This window comes from Neoarius graeffei, chromosome 2 (assembly GCF_027579695.1).
Source record: "Neoarius graeffei isolate fNeoGra1 chromosome 2, fNeoGra1.pri, whole genome shotgun sequence".
Classification (NCBI taxonomy): domain Eukaryota; kingdom Metazoa; phylum Chordata; class Actinopteri; order Siluriformes; family Ariidae; genus Neoarius; species Neoarius graeffei.
Window position 1 is genome coordinate 100390269 of NC_083570.1, and position 22427 is coordinate 100412695.

Here is a 22427-nt window from a genome sequence, read left to right on the forward strand (position 1 = left end):
CTTTTGCCTTCTTAAGAGACTTTCCTCATGTGTGAATTTATTCAAAGTAGGTTTCTCTAACTTCAGCCTTATATAAGGAGAAAAGAGGCAGAATCTACACAAGGTCATAACAGCTCTTTCTCTCTACATCTATGAAGGGATCATCTGTCATGCTGTGAAAGCTCAGGCAAGATTGAAATATAACATCGACTGTGGCTTCCCCAGTGTATTAACACAGCACCATTTTGTAGTGTCTGTATTAAGTGATTTTTTTTTTATATTCCAGTCAGCCACACTCTAAGCATGCTAGTGATCTATATGTACAGCATGATTGCACAGAAGACCTCCTCCTTCCCACTTACCAATGGCTCCTATGAGACACATGCAGAAGAGCAGAAGCACGCACAGGAGCACGTCCGTGTTCATCTTTCTCTCCAGCTTGCTACGTTTGTACCTTGGCCTGTTGTTGTTTAGCATGGACTTGGACTCATGGCCTGCAGTAGGAGAAAAATAATGAATTATCACTGAACAACAATTATATAAAATCTGTGGCATTGCAGTAACCATGTGTAGGCTGTATAATGTGTATAATGTAACATAATTAAAAAAAATAGCCTCAATGAGGCTGTAGTTTATAGCGACTACTGTTGTTGTGTGTGAGTTTGAAATCCGATCAATCCTGTGGGAGGAGTAGCGATTTTTGTGAAATTGAATATGACCCCTGTGTAGCCGCATCCATGGCAGGTGGTGCCACCTGGTGAACAACTCTCGTTTATGTCTTTAGAGTCTTCTGGGTGAGTTTCAGTGAAAACATCCTAGCAGTTTACAAACAGCAGTGTTTGGTTTGACGAGTCACCCAAAATTTTCAAATGCCCATAAAAATGTAAATATGACAGGTGGCACCACCATCTTGACAACTGTTATACATACCAACCTGGGGAACATTCCATATGAGTTTGATCAAAATCTGATCACTCCTGTCGGAAGAGTAGCGATTTCTGTGAAATTGCACATGACTCCTGTGTAGCCTCATCCATGGTAGGTGGTGCCACCTGGTAAACAATTCTTGTTGGAATGTCTTTAGAGTCTTCTGGGTGAGTTTCAGTGAAAACATCCTAGCAGTTTACGGACAGGAGTGTTTGGTTTGATGAGTCACCCAAAATTTTCAAACGCCCATAAAAACGTAAATATGACAGGTGGCACCACTGTCTTGACAACTTTTATACATACCAACCTGGGAAACATTCCATATGAGTTTGATTAAAATCCGATCAATCCTGTAGGAGCAGTAGCGATTTTTGTGAAATTGAATATGACCCCTGTGTAGCCTCATCCATGGCAGGTGGTGCCACCTGGTGAACAATTCTTGTTTATGTCTTTAGAGTCTTCTGGGTGAGTTTCAGTGAAAACATCCTAGCATTTTATGAACAGTAGTGTTTGGTGTGATGAGTCACCCAAAATTTTCAAACGGCCATAAAATGTTAAATATGACAGGTGGCACCACTGTCTTGACAACTTTTATACACACCAACCTGGAGAACATTCCATATGAGTTTGATCAAAATCTGATCACTCCTGTAGGAAGAGTAGCGATTTTTGTGAAATTGCATGCGACCCCTGTGTAGCCTCATCCATGGTAGGTGGGGCCACCCGGTGAACCTGGTTTCATTGCAATTTCATTGGAAATGCCTTGATACAATTTTTTTTTCAGACTAAATATGAGTACATGTTTTCGTAAAATAATGACACCGATATTTTACTAATATGTACCTACTAAATGCACAGTATTAAGCAATTAATCAGAGGCATCGTGGAACATTTTATTAGGTGGAGTTAGCAATCCCCCAACTCCGGCATTAGAGCCCTTACAGCGGGGCGAATGGGTGACGGCTCGGCGGCATAAGCGTAGAGCCAAAGCTACCGCTGAGGCTCGCCCACGGGAGCACCACTCCTCTCCGCGTCACGTGTCGAACAGGTTTGCTCTCCTTAGTGATGCACCCACTGAGAAACCTGAAAGAGCTCTGGTTATAGGGGACTCTATCATACGGCACGTGAAATTAGCTCAGCCTTTAGGGGCACCAGCAGCTTTAGTCAGGTGTATACCGGGAGCCAGGGCGCCGGAAATAGCAGGTAATCTTAGGGTCCTAGGCAAGCACAGGTTCTCAAAGATAGTTATCCATGCAGGAGCTAATGATATACGCCTTCGTCAGTCTGAGGTTACTAAGAGTAACTTTGTAGAGGTGTTTAAATTAGCGAAGGCGATGTCCGATGCTGTAGTATGCTCTGGCCCCATCCCAATGCGGCGTGGCGATGTAGCTTACAGCAGGTTATGGTCGCTGAACTGCTGGCTGTCCAGGTGGTGCTCTGAAAACAGTGTGGGCTTTATAGATAATTGGGCTAATTTTGAGGGCACTGCTGGCCTGTTAGGGCGGGACGGTATCCATCCCACTCGGGAAGGTGCTGCTCTCATTTCCTGCAGCATAGGTCATAGTCTCAGAACAGGCCTAGTTAATTTCTGACAATCCAGAGCCAAGGCCAGGGAGCAGACGAACAGGCTAAACCGACTGTCTGCTAGCTGCACAGAGTCGTCACTCAGGGCTCACTACATCGAGACTGTGTCTGTTCCCCGAGCTCAACAAAAAGGTAGAAATTTTCAGAGAGTTTGTTCCAGTAACCTAATCAATATAAAATTAGATCAGACTGACTGTACAGCTGCTGCCAGCACCTTTGATCTAAAGGTGGGGCTATTAAATATTAGATCTCTTACATCTAAAGCGCTAATGGTTAATGAACTCATTACTGATCAGGAGTTTAATGTACTGTGTTTAACTGAAACATGGATTAAGCCAAATGAATATATAGCATTAAATGAAGCGAGTCCTCCTGGATACAGTTATATACACCAGCCTCGTCTAACTGGCAGAGGAGGAGGCGTCGCGGTTATTTATAACGATTATCTAGGTGTAACACACAAACCTGGTTATAAATTTAATACATTTGAAGTTCTTCATACTCATATAATGTATGTAGCCTCGAAAAATAAGTCTACCCAGTTAATTCCATTACTTATTATTTACAGGCCCCCGGGGCCATATTCTGAGTTTCTTTCTGAATTTGCAGATTTTATCTCAGATTTGGTTATTTCCTTAGACAAAGCTTTAGTTGTCGGAGATTTTAATATTCACTTTGATAACCCAGAAGACCCTTTAAAAACAGCGTTTGTGTCCATCTTAGATTCAGTCGGGATTAAGCAGAATGTCATAGGACCGACCCATAATGGTGGTCACACCCTTGATCTAATACTAACATTCAGATTAAACGTAGACAATATAGTCATACTTCCACAGTCTGAAGTTATCTCAGATCATTGTCTCATCTCATTCAAAATATGTCTGAGTAATAATATATGCACCTCACCACGCTACTGTATTAAACGTACTTTCACGTCAACTACTGCACAGAGCTTTATAAATGATCTCCCAGAGCTGTCAACTTTGATTGGGTCACTGTCAGCCCCTGCAGAACTCGATCAGGCAACTGAATGCTTAGAGTCAACATTCCGCCATACTTTAGATAATGTAGCTCCTCTAAAAAGGAAAATGGTCAGAGACAAAAAATTAGCATCCTGGTATAATGATGACACTCGCACTTTAAAACAGACCACTCGAAAATTGGAACGTAAATGGCGTCAAACAAAATTGGTAGTGTTCAAATTGGCGTGGAAGGAGAGCTTCCTGAAGTATAGAAAAGCTCTTAGTGCTGCGAGATCAACATATCTCTCCTCCCTAATAGAAGATAACAAAAATAATCCTAGATTCCTATTTAATACTGTAGCAAAATTAACCAGGAATAAGTCCACTATAGACACATGCACACCTGCAGTATGGAGTAGCAACGACTTCATGAATTTTTTTAATGACAAAATTGAGAATATCCGACAAAAAATTCAAACTACTAATTTAAGGTTAGACAATGAAAGTGACCTCGTAGTTAACAATATAACTGTATCAGATCATCAGTTAGAATGTTTTACTCCCCTAAAAGAAACTGAATTACTTTCATTAATCTCTACATCAAAAGCCTCAACTTGCGTACTAGATCCCTTACCGACACATCTATTCAAACAGATAATGCCTGGAGTAATTGAACCGCTTCTAAAAATAATAAATTCTTCTCTTATGATTGGCTATGTACCCAAATCCTTTAAACTAGCAGTTATCAAACCCCTGATTAAAAAACCTGACCTTGATCCCTGTCAGCTGTCCAATTATCGGCCAATATCAAACCTCCCCTTTATCTCCAAGATCCTTGAAAAAGCTGTGGCACAGCAGTTATGCTCATATTTACATAGGAATAACATCCATGAAATGTATCAGTCAGGATTTAGACCTCATCATAGCACAGAGACAGCACTGGTTAAAGTAGTAAACGACCTACTGTTGGCGTCTGATCAGGGCTGTGTCTCGCTACTTGTGTTGCTTGACCTTAGTGCAGCATTTGATACCATTGATCATTCCATTCTTCTGGATAGACTAGAAAATGTTGTGGGAGTTAAGGGAATGGCCCTCTCCTGGCTCAGGTCTTATCTAACTGATCGTTATCAGTATGTTGATATAAATGGTGATATTTCTAGACGTACCGAGGTAAAGTTTGGTGTTCCACAAGGTTCTGTCTTGGGTCCACTGCTTTTTTCTCTATATATGTTACCTCTGGGCGATATTATTCGTAAACATTGTATTAGTTTCCACTGTTATGCTGATGACACACAGTTGTATGTCTCTGCAAAACCTGATGAGAGACACCAGCTTAATAGAATTGAGGAATGTGTGAAGGACATTAGACACTGGATGCTTATAAATTTCCTTCTGCTTAACTCTGACAAGACTGAAGTACTTGTGCTAGGACCACATACAGCTAGAAGTAAGTTTTCTGATTACACAGTAACTCTGGATGGCCTTTCTGTTTCTTCACGTGCAGCAGTAAAAGACCTCGGAGTGATTATTGACCCCAGTCTTTCATTCGAAACTCACATTGATAACATCACCCGGATAGCTTTCTTTCATCTCAGAAATATTGCAAAGATAAGAAATTTAATGTCATTGCATGATGCAGAAAAACTAGTCCATGCTTTCGTTACCTCCAGGTTGGATTATTGTAATGCCTTACTGTCTGGATGTTCCAATAAGTGCATAAACAAGCTCCAGTTAGTTCAAAATGCCGCAGCAAGAGTCCTTACTAGAACAAGAAAATATGACCACATCACGCCTGTCTTATCCACACTGCATTGGCTCCCAATCAAATTTCGTATTGATTATAAAATACTACTATTGACCTTTAAAGCACTAAATGGTCTCGCACCACAGTACCTGAGTGAACTTCTGCTCCTCTATGACCCGCCACGCCTACTTAGATCAAAAGGTGCAGGCTATCTGCTGGTACCTCGTATAGTGAAGGCTACATCAGGGGGCAGAGCCTTTTCTTACAAAGCCCCACTGTTATGGAACAGCCTTCCAAGTAATGTTCGGGAATCAGACACAGTCTCAGCATTTAAGTCTAGGCTGAAAACATATCTGTTTAGTCAAGCCTTTTATTAATGATGTTTATGAGGTAAAGGAGTAGATCTGGAGGGTCCTCAGACATAGAGTGTTTTGGTAAACTGGGATGTATGGATGCTGTCAGTCCCCACTCACTTGCTCACTCGAGTTTGTTGACGGTGCAGTGGCTGGCTGCTTTATGTCCCGGGGCTCCCTCATGCCTGTGTTACCTTCTGGCTCTCTCCTTTTAGTTATGCTGTCATAGTTAGTTGCCGGAGTCCCTGCTTGTACTCGGTGCAATATGTATACTGTTCCTACTTATTCAGGTGACATCGGGCATACCTAACCACCTGTGTTTTCTTTCTCTCCCCCCCCACTCCAAATCTGTCCCTCTGAGTTACATGGAGTCAACAGGAAATCTTTTGGTGGAGACGGTGTGGACCTCGACTGGCTATCGTAGCCTGCAGGGAATCGGCCGTCAGACATTCTGTCGCATGTCCCAGACCCGGTGAAATGTAACTGAATTGTCTTGGCCAGCCCTAAGGGTCCCATCTGCATCTCATCATTGGTGAGGAGTGTGCTCCCATCACCCAATCAAGCATCCAGCCAGAGCAGGTCATGATATATTTTTTTTTACCATATTAACATGCCATTGTGTGTCATGCCTGATGTAAAGACTCTCGTCTCTGCGAGCCTACCACACAGATTTAATACTTGTCATTTTTAGGGCATACCTAACAACATGTTTTCTTTCTCTCTCTCTCTCTCCCCCCCCCCCCCCCCCCCTCTGTCCCTCTGAGTTACATGTTGATCCTGGGATTGAGATGCTGGCCTCTTCTGCCCCTCGGACCTGCTTGATCCATCCTGGTGCCCTGTGTCTGGTCGGAGTTTTATCGCCCCACTCCTGTGAAGGACGGCCCCATGAGGACAGTTGAGGGTTATACCTGTTAAAACTGTTAATATTATAGTCAGGCTGTCTGTTGTTGCCCAAATGAGGATGGGTTCCCTTTTGAGTCTGGTTCCTCTCGAGGTTTCTTCCTCATGTCGTCTGAGGGAGTTTTTCCTTGCCACCGTCGCCACAGGCTTGCTCATTGGGGATAGATTAGGGATAAAATTAGCTCATGTTTTAAGTCGTTCAAATTCTGTAAAGCTGCTTTGCGACAATGTTTATTGTTAAAAGCGCTGTACAAATAAACTTGATTTGATTTGATTTGATATTTAGCTCTGTTTATGTTGACTGCTGCCTTTTGTTGCTGGCAGTGACCCTAACATGTGGTATCAGTGCATTTTTATGAGTAAAAGTAAATTATCTAATAGCTGTAGGTACTGATGTATCCCTAATATTGATTTGCCATGAGTTGATAACAGGATGCATGATCCAGCAGTTGAGTGTATAGAAACAGGACTATACCTGCATACACCACTATCCCGGAGGCATGAGCTGTATTTCTGACAGTGCATCCACGGAGTAATAGGCTCTCAATGTTAAGGCCTGTCTTCTGCTTGTCTTTTTCTCTGTGAGAGTAAACACACATATAGGAACATTGGATAACATTATAATTCACTGCAACAATAACAGATTAGCTGACACAGACAGGCCTAGACATTGCTGCTTTGTAAACGCAAAGAAGGTCAGTCAATACCAGGGCTTCTGTTATTATAAAACAAGCTGGAAGTGTGAAAGTGAAAAGACCACCATCGAGTAGCTGCTAGCTGTTTCTCATGCAAAATGCTACATCGACCAACCTGTAACAAACGTACACTCACCGGCCACTTTATTAGGAACACTCATCCACCTGCTGTTTGATGCAGTTCTCTAATCAGCCGATCCCTTGACAGCAGCACAATGCATAAAATCATGCAGATACAAATCAAGAGCTTCAGTTATTGTTCACTTCTTCGAACATCAGAATGGGAAAAATTGTGATCTCAAAGAGTGACTTTCTTTCACTGTGGCATGGGTGTTGGTTTGAACCAGACATACTGGTTTGAGTATTTCAGAAACGGCTGATCTCCTGGGGTTCACACACAACAATCTCAAAGTTTACACAGAATGGTGCAAAAAACAAAAAAAACATTGAGTTCAGTGAGCGACAGCTCTGTGGGTGGAAATGTCTTGTTGATAAGAGAGATCAGAGGAAAATAGCCAGATTGGTTTAAGCTTTTTGTCAGGAAAGATATAGTAACTCATAGCAACTCTTTACAACCATGGTGAGCAGAAAAGCATCTCAGTACGCAACAGCAGAAGAACTCATTGGGTTCCACTCCTGCAGCCAAGAACAGGAGTCTTAGAATCAAGAACAAGTTCCTATTAAAGTGGCTGGTGAGTGTAGGTTCAATAATATGTAAAGCAGGCTTCTTTGCACAGCACTGATACAGATTGTATGCAGAAAAGGCAAACTACTAGGAAGAGTTAAACTTGAGAACTTTGTTTCGAAGCATAATCCAACTATTTAAATATTAAGCTACTGATTTAAATGTTTACGGTAATATTCTCTCTCTTTCTATTTATTGAAGCCTTAGAACTTTTTTTTTTAATCCTTTGCGATGAAAGAACACATTAAGCACAAGTTAGAGTGGAAATTTGAGTGGAAGAACTTCCACTCGACCATGACGGAGTGGAAGGAAGAGTTGCCTGCATACAGCCCTGACCTCATCTCATCTCATCTCATCTCATCTCATCTCATCTCATCTCATCTCATCTCATTATCTCTAGCCGCTTTATCCTGTTCTACAGGGTTGCAGGCAAGCTGGAGCCTATCCCAGCTGACTACAGGCGAAAGGCGGGGTACACCCTGGACAAGTCGCCAGGTCATCACAGGACAGCCCTGACCTCAACCCCATAAATGAATGAACATATGAACACAAATCCCCACAGCAAACAGGGACTAATTCTGGAGAGGGATGTTCACCAAGCACAAGGTGTGATGGTCAGGTGTCCACATACTTTTGGCCATATAGTGTGTCTCATGATATTCAAACACAATACCTGACAACTATTGAGCAATCAAGTGGTTTTAATGTTAATACTGTATCGTTGTAGCTGTCTATATTCCTAATGCCAAGAAATACATTTTCTGCTGGGTGACATGTTTGAGACAAACTTTGAAACAGTCACATACAGTTTGTACGTACTACCAGTACAACAAATTAAATCAGAGTCTGGCCCTCAGTTGGTGAAATGGTGAACAAAGAGCTGACTGAGATTCAAACTGATAGCTAACCTGCCACACAGGGCCAAATTATCAACACTCATCTCATCTCATTATCTCTAGCCGCTTTATCCTTCTGCAGGGTCGCAGGCAAGCTGGAGCCTATCCCAGCTGACTACGGGCAAAAGGCAGGGTACACCCTGGACAAGTCGCCAGGTCATCACAGGGCTGACACATAGACACAGACAACCATTCACACCTACGGTCAATTTAGAGTCACCAGTTAACCTAACCTGCATGTCTTTGGACCGTGGGGGAAACCAGAGCACCCGGAGGAAACCCACGCGGACACGGGGAGAACATGCAAACTCCACACAGAAAGGCCCTCGCCGGCCCCGGGGCTCGAACCCAGGACCTTCTTGCTGTGAGGCGACAGCGCTAACCACTACACCACCATGCCACCCAATTATCAACACTCATCATTACAATTCATCTGTGACGGCTTACATAAGCAAATATTTTGATGTCAAAACTATCAGATAATGAAAAAAGTAGGCGTTTGTGAGTAAACAGTAAGGTCCATGCACAGCAGAGAGCCTAGTATATTACCTTCAGCTCAACTCTCTATCCATAAAAAGGGCTGATATTTACTACATAAGTGCTGACAAACTACTGAATGACCAGACGAACACTTAGTGCTTGTGGAAGGACACCTATACTATTACAGGCTACAAGGGCAGGACGAGTTCCAGCCTTGATTTTAGTGACGCTTCCCTATTATACACACTAAACACCTTTTATGGAAGTTTCAAAAATGGGAATACCAGTGTAATGTAATGTATTGGGAAGCCATGATCTAATGGTTAGAAAAGCAGTTTTGGGACCAAAAGATTGCTGGTTTGATTCCCTGGACCAACAGGAATGGCTGAAGTGCCCTTGAGTAAGGCACCTAAACACTCAACTGCTCCCCAGGCTGCTTTGGGTATGTTGTACATTGCTCTGGATAAGTATGTCTGTATCTGTTTAGTGCGGCAAATATCCATACAGTCTATGTACCAGGACAGCTGCAATGCTCCTTGACGTTGATTTTAAAAGTCTGTGCAACTGTACTGGAGGACTGAACAATATTCTTCCAAACAAAGACAGTATTTCCTCTGTTAATGGGAGTGAAGATCACATGTCTCATTGGGTTGAGATCTGATGACTGTGAAGGCCATAGGATATCATTACATAACATTAATGGCATTTAGAAGCAGCTTTTATTTATCGCATGTACACTCAAGCACAGTGAAATTCCTCCTCTGCATTTAACCCATCTGAAGCAGTGAGCAGTGAACACACACATACGAGCAATGAGCACACACATATCCCAAGCAGTGGGGATTAGGTGCCTTGTTCAAGGGCATTTCAGCCATGATACAGAGGGAGGGGAAAGTGCTTTTCATTCATTTATTCAACTCCCCTCACATTTTTCCTGCCGGTCCTGGGAATCAAACCAGTGACCCTTTGGGCCCAAGGCTGCTTCTCTAAGAAACTCTAAGGCTGTGCCCATTTAGCAGACATACAACATATGCAGAGCAACCTAGAAAGCAGTTGGGGGTTAGGGCCCTTGCTCAAGGACACTTCAGCCATTCCTGCTGGTCCAGGGAATCAAATTGGCAACCTTTTGGGCCCAAGGCTACTTCTCTAAGAGACTCTAAGGCTGTGCCCATTTAGCAGACATACAACATGTGCAGAGCAACCGAGGAAGCAGTTGGGGGTTAGGTCCCTTGCTCAAGGACACTTCAGGCATTCCTGCTGGTCCAGGGAATCAAAGTGGTGACCTTTTGGTCCACAAGCTGCTTCTCTAACCATTAGGCCATGGCTTGCCCATATATAATTTATATATGATATCATTTACATCATTTTAATTCTTGTTAAACCATTCAGTGAGCCCTTGTGCCATGTGGATAGGGGTGGAGTCATTTTGGAATAGACCACACCCACCAGGATAGAAACAATAAAGGTGATCTGTCAGAAAAACTTTGTTTTACTTTGCAGTTACAACTGGACCTTGAATGTCCTCATAACAAGGGAAGCCATGACCTAATGGTTAGAGAAGCAGTTCTGGGACCAAAAGGTTGCTGGTTTGATTCCCTGGACCAGCAGGAATGGCTGAAGTGCCCTTGAGCAAAGCACCTAATTCCCAGGATGTTCTGGGTATGTTGTACATTGCTCTGGATAAGATCGTCTACTAAATGCCTGTAATGTAATGGAACTAAGGCATTGGTTTTCCCTTTAATTTGTTGCCTATCTGTAGCGGCGTTTATCATGCTGATATTAGTTACCAAGTGCACAAGCAAAAATATTTTTAAGTATACACACAGTGGTGCTTGAAAGTTTGTGAAACCTTTAGAATTTTCTCTATTTCTGCATAAATATGACCTAAAACATCATCAGATTTTAACACAAGTCCTAAAAGTAGATAAAGAGAACCCAGTTAAACAAATGAGACAAAAATATTATACTTGGTCATTTATTTATTGAGGAAAATGATCCAATATTACATATCTGTGAGTGGCAAAAGTATGTGAACCTCTAGGATTAGCAGTTAATTTGAAGGTGAAATTAGAGTCAGGTGTTTTCAATCAATGGGATGACAATCAGGTGTGAATGGGCACCCTGTTTTATTTAAAGAACAGGGATCTATCAAAGTCTGATCTTCACAACACATGTTTGTGGAAGTGTATCATGGCATGAACAAAGGAAATTTCCGAGGACCTCAGAAAAAGCGTTGCTGATGCTCATCAGGCTGGAAAAGGTTACAAAACCATCTCTAAAGAGTTTGGACTCCACCAATCCACAGTCAGACAGATTGTGTACAAATGGAGGAAATTCAAGACCATTGCTACCCTCCCCAGGAGTGGTCAACCAACAAAGATCACTCCAAGAGCAAGGCATGTAATAGTCGGCAAGGTCACAAAGGACCCCAGGGTAACTTCCAAGTAACTGAAGGCCTCTCTCACATTGGCTAATGTTAATGTTCATGAGTCCACCATCAGGAGAACACTGAACAACAATGGTGTGCATGGCAGGGTTGGAAGGAGAAAGCCACTGCTCTCCAAAAAGAACATTGCTGCTCATCTGCAGTTTGCTAAAGATCACGTGGACAAGCCAGAAGGCTATTGGAAAAATGTTTTGTGGATGGATGAGACCAAAATAGAACCTTTTGGTTTAAATGAGAAGCGTTATGTTTGGAGAAAGGAAAACACTGCATTCCAGCATAAAAACCTTATCCTATCTGTGAAACATGGTGTTGGTAGTATCATGGTTTGGGCCTGTTTTGCTGCATCTGGGCCAGGACGGCTTGCCATCATTGATAGAACAATGAATTCTGAATTATACCAGTGAATTCTAAAGGAAAATGTCAGGACATCTGTCCATGAACTGAATCTCAAGAGAAGGTGGGTCATGCAGCATGACAACGACCCTAAGCAGACAAGTTGTTCTATGAAAGAATGGTTAAAGAAGAATAAAGTTAGTGTTTTGGAATGGCCAAGTCAAAGTCCTGACCTTAATCCAATCGAAATGTTGTGGAAGGACCTGAAGTAAGCATTTCATGTGAGGAAACCCACCAACATCCCAGAGTTGAAGTTGTTCTGTACGGAGGAATGGGCTAAAATTCCTCCAAGCCTGTGTGCAGGACTGATTAACAGTTACCGGAAGCGTTTAGTTGCAGTTATTGCTGCACAAGGGGGTCACACCAGATACTGAAAGCAAAGGTTCACATACTTTTGCCACTCACAGATGTAATATTGGATCATTTTCCTCAATAAATAAATGACCAAGTATAATATTTTTATCTCATTTGTTTAACTGGGTTCTCTTTATCTATTTTTAGGACTTGTGTTAAAATCTGATCATGTTTTAGGTCATATTTATGCAGAAATATAGAATATTTTAAAGGGTTCACAAACTTTCAAGCACCACTGTGTGTGTATATATATATATATATATATATATATATATATATATATATATATATATATATATTGACCTGGGGTCAACTGTGCAGGAAAATGGGGGCTGCGATAGTGAGGTGAGAAAGAGAGTGCAGGCAGGGTGGAGCAGTTGGAGAAGGATTTTGGGAGTCATTTGTGATAGGAAAGTCCCAGCAAAAGGGAAAGGTAAGATGTATAAGACAATAGTGAGAGCAGCTGTGATGTATCGATGGGAGACCGTATCCTTAATGAAGAGACAGGAGGCAAAGTTGGAGGTGGCGGAGTTGAGGATGTTAAGGTTTGCGATGGGAGTGACAAGGTTGGACAGGATAAGGAACGAACACATCAGAGGGACAGCACATGTGAAGAGCTTGGGAATTAAGCTAAGAGAGATGAGACTGAGATGGTATGGGCATGTCCTGAGAAGAGACGCAGAGCATGTTGGAAGGAGAATGTTGAGGATGGAGCTGCCAGGCAAAAGAAAATGAGGAAGGCCAAAGAGGAGACACATGGATGTGGTGAGAGAGGACATGAAAGTGGCAGGTGTGGTAGAGAAGGATCCGGAAGACAGGAAGCAATGAAGATGAAAGATCCACTGTGGTGACTCCTGATCGGGAGCAGCCAAAAGAAGATATATATATATCTCATTAGCTCTAGCTGCTTTATCCTGTTCTACAGGGTCACAGGCAAGCTGGAGTCTATCCCAGCTGACTATGGGCGAAAGGCAGGGTACACCCTGAACAAGTCGCCAGGGCTGATACATAGACAACCATTCACACCTACGGTCAATTTAGAGTCACCAGTTAACCTAACCTGCATGTCTTTGGGGGAAACCGGAGCACCCAGAGGAAACCCACATGGACAACATGCAAACTCCACACAGAAAGGCCCTCGTCGGCCACAGGGTTCGAACCCGGATCTTCTTGCTGTGAGGCGACAGTGCTAACCACTACACCACTGTGCCACCATATATATATAGATATTCAATTGACATATTTCCCCAAAGCATGTCTTCTTTTCTGTATTTCTATGATGTACCTATTTTCAAAGATAGTACAACCCCCATTCCAAAAAAGTTGGGACAAAGTACAAATTGTAAATAAAAACGGAATGCAATGATGTGGAAGTTTCAAAATTCCATATTTTATTCAGAATAGAACATAGATGACATATCAAATGTTTAAACTGAGAAAATGTATCATTTAAAGAGAAAAATTAGGTGATTTTAAATTTCATGACAACAACACATCTCAAAAAAGTTGGGACAAGGCCATGTTTACCACTGTGAGACATCCCCTTTTCTCTTTACAACAGTCCATAAACGTCTGGGGACTGAGGAGACAAGTTGCTCAAGTTTAGGGATAGGAATATTAACCCATTCTTGTCTAATGTAGGATTCTAGTTGCTCAACTGTCTTAGGTCTTTTTTGTTGTATCTTCTGTTTTATGATGCGCCAAATGTTTTCTATGGGTGAAAGATCTGGACTGCAGGCTGGCCAGTTCAGTACCCGGACCCTTCTTCTACGCAGCCATGATGCTGTAATTGATGCAGTATGTGGTTTGGCATTGTCATGTTGGAAAATGCAAGGTCTTCTCTGAAAGAGACGTCGTCTGGATGGGAGCATATGCTGCTCTAGAACCTGGATATACCTTTCAGCATTGACGGTGTCTTTCCAGATGCGTAAGCTGCCCATGCCACATGCACTAATGCAACCCCATACCATCAGAGATGCAGGCTTCTGAACTGAGCACTGATAACAACTTGGGTCGTCCTTCTCCTCTTTAGTCCGAATGACACGGCGTCCCTGATTTCCATAAAGAACTTCAAATTTTGATTCGTCTGACCACAGAACAGTTTTCCACTTTGCCACAGTCCATTTTAAATGAGCCTTGGCCCAGAGAAGACGTCTGCACTTCTGGATCATGTTTAGATACGGCTTCTTCTTTGAACTATAGAGTTTTAGCTGGCAACGGCGGATGGCACGGTGAATTGTGTTCACAGATAATGTTCTCTGGAAATATTCCTGAGCCCATTTTGTGATTTCCAACACAGAAGTATGCCTGTATGTGATGTAGTGCCGTCTAAGGGCCCAAAGATCACGGGCACCCAGTATGGTTTTCCGGCCTTGACCCTTACGTACAGAGATTCTTCCAGATTCTCTGAATCTTTTGATAATATTATGCACTGTAGATGATGATATGTTCAAACTCTTTGCAATTTTACACTGTCGACCTGCTTTCTGATATTGCTCCACTATTTGTCGGCGCAGAATTAGGGGGATTGGTGATCCTCTTCCCATCTTTACTTCTGAGAGCCGCTGCCACTCCAAGATGCTCTTTTTATACCCAGTCATGTTAATGACCTATTGCTAATTGACCTAATGAGTTGCAATTTGGTCCTCCAGCTGTTCCTTTTTTGTACCTTTAACTTTTCCAGCCTCTTATTGCCCCTGTCCCAACTTTTTAGAGATGTGTTGCTGTTATGAAATTTCAAATGAGCCAATATTTGGCATGAAATTTCAAAATGTCTCACTTTCGACATTTGATATGTTGTCTATGTTCTATTGTGAATACAATATCAGTTTTTGAGATTTGTAAATTATTGCATTCCATTTTTATTTACAATTTGTACTTTGTCCCAACTTTTTGGAATTGGGGTTGTAAGTATAGATATTGTAGTGGGCTGGAGGTTGTGTAAAGATCTCAATATCTGCTGTAATATTTGATCAGTGCATCAATCTGAGGTACAGAGGCTCATCCTTGGCAATAAATCTGCTGCTGGATCTGTATTTTCCCCAGGCCTATCTGTGTTAGTATTATTACCCAAAACAATAACTTTGGATTGGCCTTAGTGAGCCATTTTTTATTATTCAGTGTTTTGTAGCAAGTAGGAAATGCTTATATAAAACAAAGAGCAGCATCAGGGTGTCTTTCAGGTACTTGTACATTTAGTTAAACCAACACACTGGAGATAAACTACACTTCCTTCAGCTCTTCAGACCTTCATCTGCTTGGATGTTCTTTAGCGGCTCATGTGACAGTAAATGTGATGGCTGATATCACTATTTCCTGCTTTTTTTATTTTATTTATTTATTTTTTATTTATTTTAAGGAAAAGTGGTGTGCCCAGAAAAGAAACACACTGAATATTTCTTACAGCATTCATTGGTATGGATCAGGGAAATTGAGAGAGGAAGTGGAAGCTTGATGTGGTTGATCATGCATGAAATTGACTGTAGAGGGTTCTCTGGGATACTCACAGAAAGCCATTGAAATTGTTCAGTTTGTTGTTGGGCTTCTCGCAAACCACAGTGCACTTGAAGTTTAGCGGGTCAAATGGAGTATTCTGAAACACAGAATCAACAATCAAATTCATTTGCACGGTTTCAAATTCATACTTAGGATGATGATTAGAAAATGTCATATACTTAGTGCCCACTTTATCATACTCCAGTCCTTTATTAATATGTTTCTGATGAGAATAGTGGATATTTGTGACTGATAGATTTTCAATATCAGGGTGTTTAAAACCCCCAGCAGTACTACTGCACCTATGCAATACCAGAACCACAACTAGGAAGATGCCACTACCATGTAAATATCACTGCTGGACTGAGAATGGTCCATCCATCCATCCATTATCCGTAGCTGCTTATCCTGTGCAGGGTCACGGGCAAGTTGGAGCCTATCCCAGCTGACTATAGATGACTTGAAACTACGTGATCAAAATGTGCTACGTCATGAGCCTCCACCATGATGGTGGATATACAAAGCAACTAGGATGGCAACCACTGAAAGCGTGTCTGTAAACAATGCTGAATTTTCTCAGTATTACAATGGTCGAGCGAAGATTCGATACAAAGAGAAGATAGATATGTGTGGTTTTGACCCATATTATTTAAAAAAGTCAGACTTTTCTGAAGATAAGATGCTTCTATCGACCATTGAGTACCCAGATATCACGTTCTATCTGGTCTGGCTGCCAAAGAATCGAGTCCGACCTTGAACGAAACATAGCCAATTTTCTGAGTGGGTGCCCAGTCTGGATTATTTCTATTGTATAATTTTGCTGGCGCTCCTAGAATTTTAATGCACGTGTTAAAATTATAACAATGACCAAGTGAACCACAACAAGAGAACGCTCATTTTATAGAAAAATTCTAGCAACACAAAATAAAATTCTTCCACAATATTATTGTGAAAGCTTTTGAATCTCACCTGAGATAAAATGATTACTGCAAACACGAGCTGTTTTGATTTTAGCCTCTGTTAGATCAGCCCTGTCGATGTTGTTCAGCCATGCTCATCTCCTTTCCGTACTAAGCCTCAGAGTTTCCTCGCCCTCTTTCTGAATCATGGACGGAATTCTAAAAAATTGGAACGTGCCACGGTCACAAATACTGTTGTGACCACAACCATATACAGCACATAGATATGGCATACCTAAAAGAATGCTTAAAGCAGTGGAAAAACAAAGAGAGGTGCGCATGCGTGACTATGTTTTGTATGGAAAGTCGCTTGACCCCGCATTTGTATCTCCACCAACATGGCCGACATCTGGGTTTTTATTTTGCTTTGACATCACTTGGGTGAAAGGCAGGGTACACCCTGGACAAGTCGCCAGATCATCACAGGGCTGACACATAGAGATGAACAACCATTCACACTCACATTCACACCTACAGTCAATTTACAGCCACCAATTAGCCTAACCCGCATGTCTTTGGACTGTGGGGGAAACCAGAGCACTCGGAGAAAACCCACGCAGATACAGGGAGAACATGCAAATGCCACACAGAAAGGCCCCTGTCAGCCACTGGACTCAAACCCAGAATTTTCTTGCTGTGAGGCAACAGTGCTAACCACTACACCACTGTGCCACCCCCCCAGAGGTATTCTTCAAGTGAAATTTAATGATGATTGGTTCAAAACTGGGCGGCACAGTGGTGTAGTGGTCAAGGGCAAGCTGGAGCCTATCCCAGCTGACTATGGGTGAGAGGCGAGGTACTCCCTAGACGATTCGCCACATGATTGCAGGGCTGACACATAGAGACAAACAACCATTCACACTCACATTCACACCTACGATCAATTTAGAGCCACCAGTTAACCTAACCTGCATGTCTTTGGACTGTGGGGGAAACCGGTGCACCTGGAGGAAACCCATGTAAACACAGAAAGAACATGCAAACTCCACACAGAAAGGCCCCCATCAGCCACTGGGCTCGAACCCAGAACCTTCTTGCTGTGAGGTGGCAACAGTGCCAACCATTACACCACTGTCCCACCTGGTGGCGTAATGGTGGTGGCCCTCCTCTTAAATAATAGCTGGGTCGCCATAGTGCCTTCCATTGATGAATGGGATGGTGGGCTGACAAACTGCACATATTAACCGATGACTTACAGAGTAACTGCAGACCTACAAAATGGCCTACACTGTAAAAAAAAAAAAAATGCTGGGTTACGTTTGTAACTCAGTCAAAGTGGCCCAAACTGGGTTGATAATAGGAAACACTGCATGTTGGGTTGGAAATCTGAATGGGAACAGCCTATGGCATCACAAGTTTTTTTCTGGAATTTTCTACAGTACCTGTCAAGACAACCAGAAAACATTTGAAGTAAAAGAAATCAGTTACAATTGCAAGAAATATGTTTTTGTTTATATTCACCTCAATGTATAAGTTGGTTGAAACATAATTATACAGTAGTGTGCAAAAGTCTTAGGCTACATCCACACGACAATGACAACGAGATTTTTTTTTTTTAAATATTGCGTCCACATGGGCAACGGATCAGTAAAATATCAGGTTCATATGGCAACGCAACGCTTGCTGAAAACGATGCAATACACATGCCACACCTCTACGTGCGCTGTAAGACGGTCCCATCGGAGACACCAGAACAATAGAAGAAGTAGAAGCATGCGCATAAACCCCTTCTTCTGTAGCATCAGCCACATAAAGTTTTGATTATTAGTCAGTAGCGTAAAATAGTATCTATTGTCTAAGACACTTATTTATATTTCATATTAAAACGTCTATGTAAATTAATACATAGAAAGCCTGGCCAGGCGCTGAACGTTCTTCTGCCTTCACTTTAAGAGAAATTCAGGGCGAGCATGAGCCTAGGTTCTTCCCTGTCACTGTCACACACGCACACCTTCTCACTCCCTATCCTGTGGCTATAGTCCCTTTAAATCACGTGCTCGTTTTTTGAATGGAGACGCGGAAAGAGGAATGAACGGGGGTAGATGGAGAGAGAGAGAGGAATGAACGGGGGTAGATGGAAGCCGGTACGCCAACATTCTGAGATCCTCCAGAATTCTTTAATGGTCCGGAATAAATTGAATGCTACATGTTGATGGATTACTTTGTTCTTCTACGCCCTTTTTGAGGAATGTATTGTCGGACTTAAACCAACATCTGAAGAGGTGAGATCGCTCCTTTTTTTTTCCTATGTTTGCTGGCGGGATTGTTTTTGTTTTTGGAAAGCGCACGGGCGGTGCGCAGTTTGGTACTGCTTCCGCAGTGTTTGGACTAAAGACTCTGCCCTAAGGGCTATTCTCTCACTCTCTCTCTCTCACTCTCTCTCTCACTTTGCACCATTACACAATAAATATTCACAGTGAAAATATTTTGTAAGCGCGTTTCATGAACCAAGTTATAGGATTTGTTGACAACTCGCATCGAGTTCGTTACACTTCTACCCGGCGTGAAGCACTGACAGTCATGTGGTTGTGACGTCATCGTAAGCAAATCCGTTCTACTCATCCAGACGACTTCGCAACAGCGCCGTTGCCAGATTTTTTCACTCTGGAACCCGTTCTCAAAAGATTTCGTTTTGGGGCACCCAAAACGCCGGTGCCGTGTGGACGCCAGGCCGAAACGATAAACAATTTTATCAGATTCACCTGAATCCGTTGCCGTGTGGACAGGGCCTTAGGCACGTGTAAAGAAATGCTGTTGACCAAAAATGGCTTAAAAAATAATGAAATTAAATGTTTCAGTATTTTAAAAAAATACTATAAACAGCAAGCAGTAAGCCATGGTAAATGAAACAAAGTCAATATCTGGTGTGAGACGACCCCTTGGTATAAAAAAAATTGTAGTCTGAGGCCCAGTGAGTGCAGTTTGATAAGGAAATGATCTGTAGGTTTTACTGAGCATCTTATAGAACCAGCCACAGTTCTTCTGGACACTTTGACTGTCACACTCGCTTCTTAATTCTGCACCAAAAATTTTCCAGTAGCCTTCATTATGTTTTCTTTTTTAATCTGAAAAGTTTAAATCTGAAAAATTTAATTTTGTGCTGGAAAAAACAAAAATTTGGACTCTAAAACGTTTTTGTAATGTTTTGACTTGATAATGTAGATGTCATAAAATAGAAATCTATAAAAAAGTTTGTATGAAAAACAAAACAAAACAAAACAAAACAGGGTGCCTAAGACTTTTACACCATACTGTATTTCTGTATAAACCAGGCATTATGACAATGATGTGGCAATGACATCATGTGGTTTAGCTTCATAGGCAAGACTAACCTGCTGACAAAAAAGTACTCAAGCTAATGTTATCTGAGGGGAAAATATGGCTTAAGTTGGCTTCTTGTAATAGATATGCAAATTAGTGGGGGATTTTTGTTTGCTTGTTTGTTTTTTGCAAGATAGCTAGTTCAAAATGACCTTATTTTCTTTGTAGCATTATCTTAGATTATCATTTAGCACTGGTCTCTATAGCCTGATAATGCGACTATTTTTACCCACAAGTTGGGTTTTAAAAAAATCCAGTCAGTACCATGGTCAAAATTGTAACCCTACGTCACTGGGTTAAAACAAATCATGAGGAGTTAATAGCTATTGTACAAACCCAGAGCTGGGTTTCCAAATTGACGCAGTCGGAGTTATTTCTAGCCCAGTTATATTTTACAGGGCTGATAGAAATATGTTTGGTATGCTAGAAACTGGTACAGACTGGTCTGATTGCTACTTATTCTTGAAACTGGTACAGGCAGTCCTGATTGCTACTTGTTTTGGTTAGTTAAACCCTTGAGATTTATCCTCGCTCGTACATTCTGCTCTCTGCTTAATGAAGATGATGTTGACCAGTATTGTGTTGTCTTTCTTCTTTTCATAAGACTATGATCCTGATGAGTGATGTAATGATCCTGATGAGTGATGTAATGGTACAGAATATCTTTCTTCTTTCATACAGTAGTGTAGTCCAAACCAGTGATGTAATGCTTCATCACCCATTTATATTATACTTAGATAACTTAGCTTTATCAATTAAGTCATCATCATCATCATCATCATCATCATCATCATCCAATCACATAGCTACAGCACACTCTTGAATGTGAATATATAATCATGTTTGTCCTACAATATACTGAAAAACGTCTCTGAGCGGCTGTGTCTGCATGAGTAACTGTTTGCTCCCGGATCGATCCATGAGGCAGAATCTCTTAGACAGCAGATGTCTACATTCCTACATCATACTTTGTCAATTCGACCTCCTTTGCTACAGACAGATCAAAACCGAACAAAGGCATAACGATGAGGTACATACAACTACTAAAGTGGCCAGTGTGTGTATTTTTTAAATTACATGTTTGATTTTCATAAAACCAGACACTTGAAGTAAGAGACTAAAAATCCACCATGAGGTGGATGAGCTGTTTCTCATGCAAAACGCAACATCAGCAAACCTGTAATAGATGTAGGTTCAATAATATGTAAAGCACGTTGCTTTGCACATCAATGATACAGCTTGATTGCAGAGAATACAAATTACTAGTCGGAGTTAAACCTGAGATCTGAGCAAGAATTGTTTGTCCTTATAGGTCAAACATGAACACCAAAGATGACATAGCAAAGACGGTATACTGATCATAATCAAACTCTTTGCATCCACATATTGTATATATGTATAATTATTCTATCCACATTCACTAGATATGAGCAATCACGCGCTCCGATTGGCTACTCTACGACTAGGATATCAGCTCATATATACCGTGAGTCTGGCCTGCCGACAGGGGGGGACAAACAGGTATGTTGTCCCGGGCCCAGGAATGGGGAGGGCCCAGAACTGGGCTCTCATGAAGTTGCGATTATTTTATTTCATTTCAAAATGTGTTGATTTGGGGGAGAAATGTGCTATTTCTCTGTGAAATTGTGAAATTTCTGTGAAATTTCCGCGGATTCGCGGAATTCCGTGGATTCTGTCGCGAAAAATATCATCTTCACAAAACGTCTATTTTTGCATTAAAAATCATTGGGGGGGTGGGGGTCTAGTCGGTTTTAATCGCCTTGCACGAGACTGGCGGCTCAATACAGCCGGACTCGCGGAGTTTTATGCCAGCTGAGCGTGGAACACGTCTTGACTGCGACTCAGGAGCAGTGTTGCCAGATTGGGCGGTTTCCCGTCCAGTTGGGCGGTTTCAAGTGCATTTTGGTGGGTTTTGAACATATTTTGGGCTGGAAAACATCAGCAGTATCTGGCAACACTGCTCAGGAGTGCATGACAGAGCTAAAAATAGCTATTGCATGACCTGGCACCGCGTACGTGAATTTTGTACTTACAGGGTGTAAGATCAGACATAGTTAAGATGCCATCAAAAAGGAAAGCTAAAGAGGTGTTTGAGAGAGATGCAAAGAGGGCTAGAAAAGAACACACAGACAGACTGAAGGAAAAGATGAAAAAGAACAAGTTTGCAAAACTGAAAGAGATGGTGTTAAAGAAAAGAAAATTAAAAGACTTTCATTAGATGCTGTTTGACAGA

General features: G+C 41.8%; 1 protein-coding gene across 1 annotated transcript in view; it reads right to left on the bottom strand.

Annotated features, from left to right (window-relative positions):
- The window catches only part of atp10b (ATPase phospholipid transporting 10B), a 119603-nt gene that overhangs the window by 35532 nt on the left and 61644 nt on the right, over positions 1–22427 (bottom strand). The window contains exons 3-5 of the mRNA XM_060915285.1: positions 15905–15990; positions 6925–7028; positions 342–473 (exon numbers count right to left, since the gene is read on the bottom strand). Coding sequence (XP_060771268.1) covers positions 342–473; positions 6925–7028; positions 15905–15990 — 322 coding nt within the window. The remainder of the gene's footprint in view (positions 1–341; positions 474–6924; positions 7029–15904; positions 15991–22427) is intronic.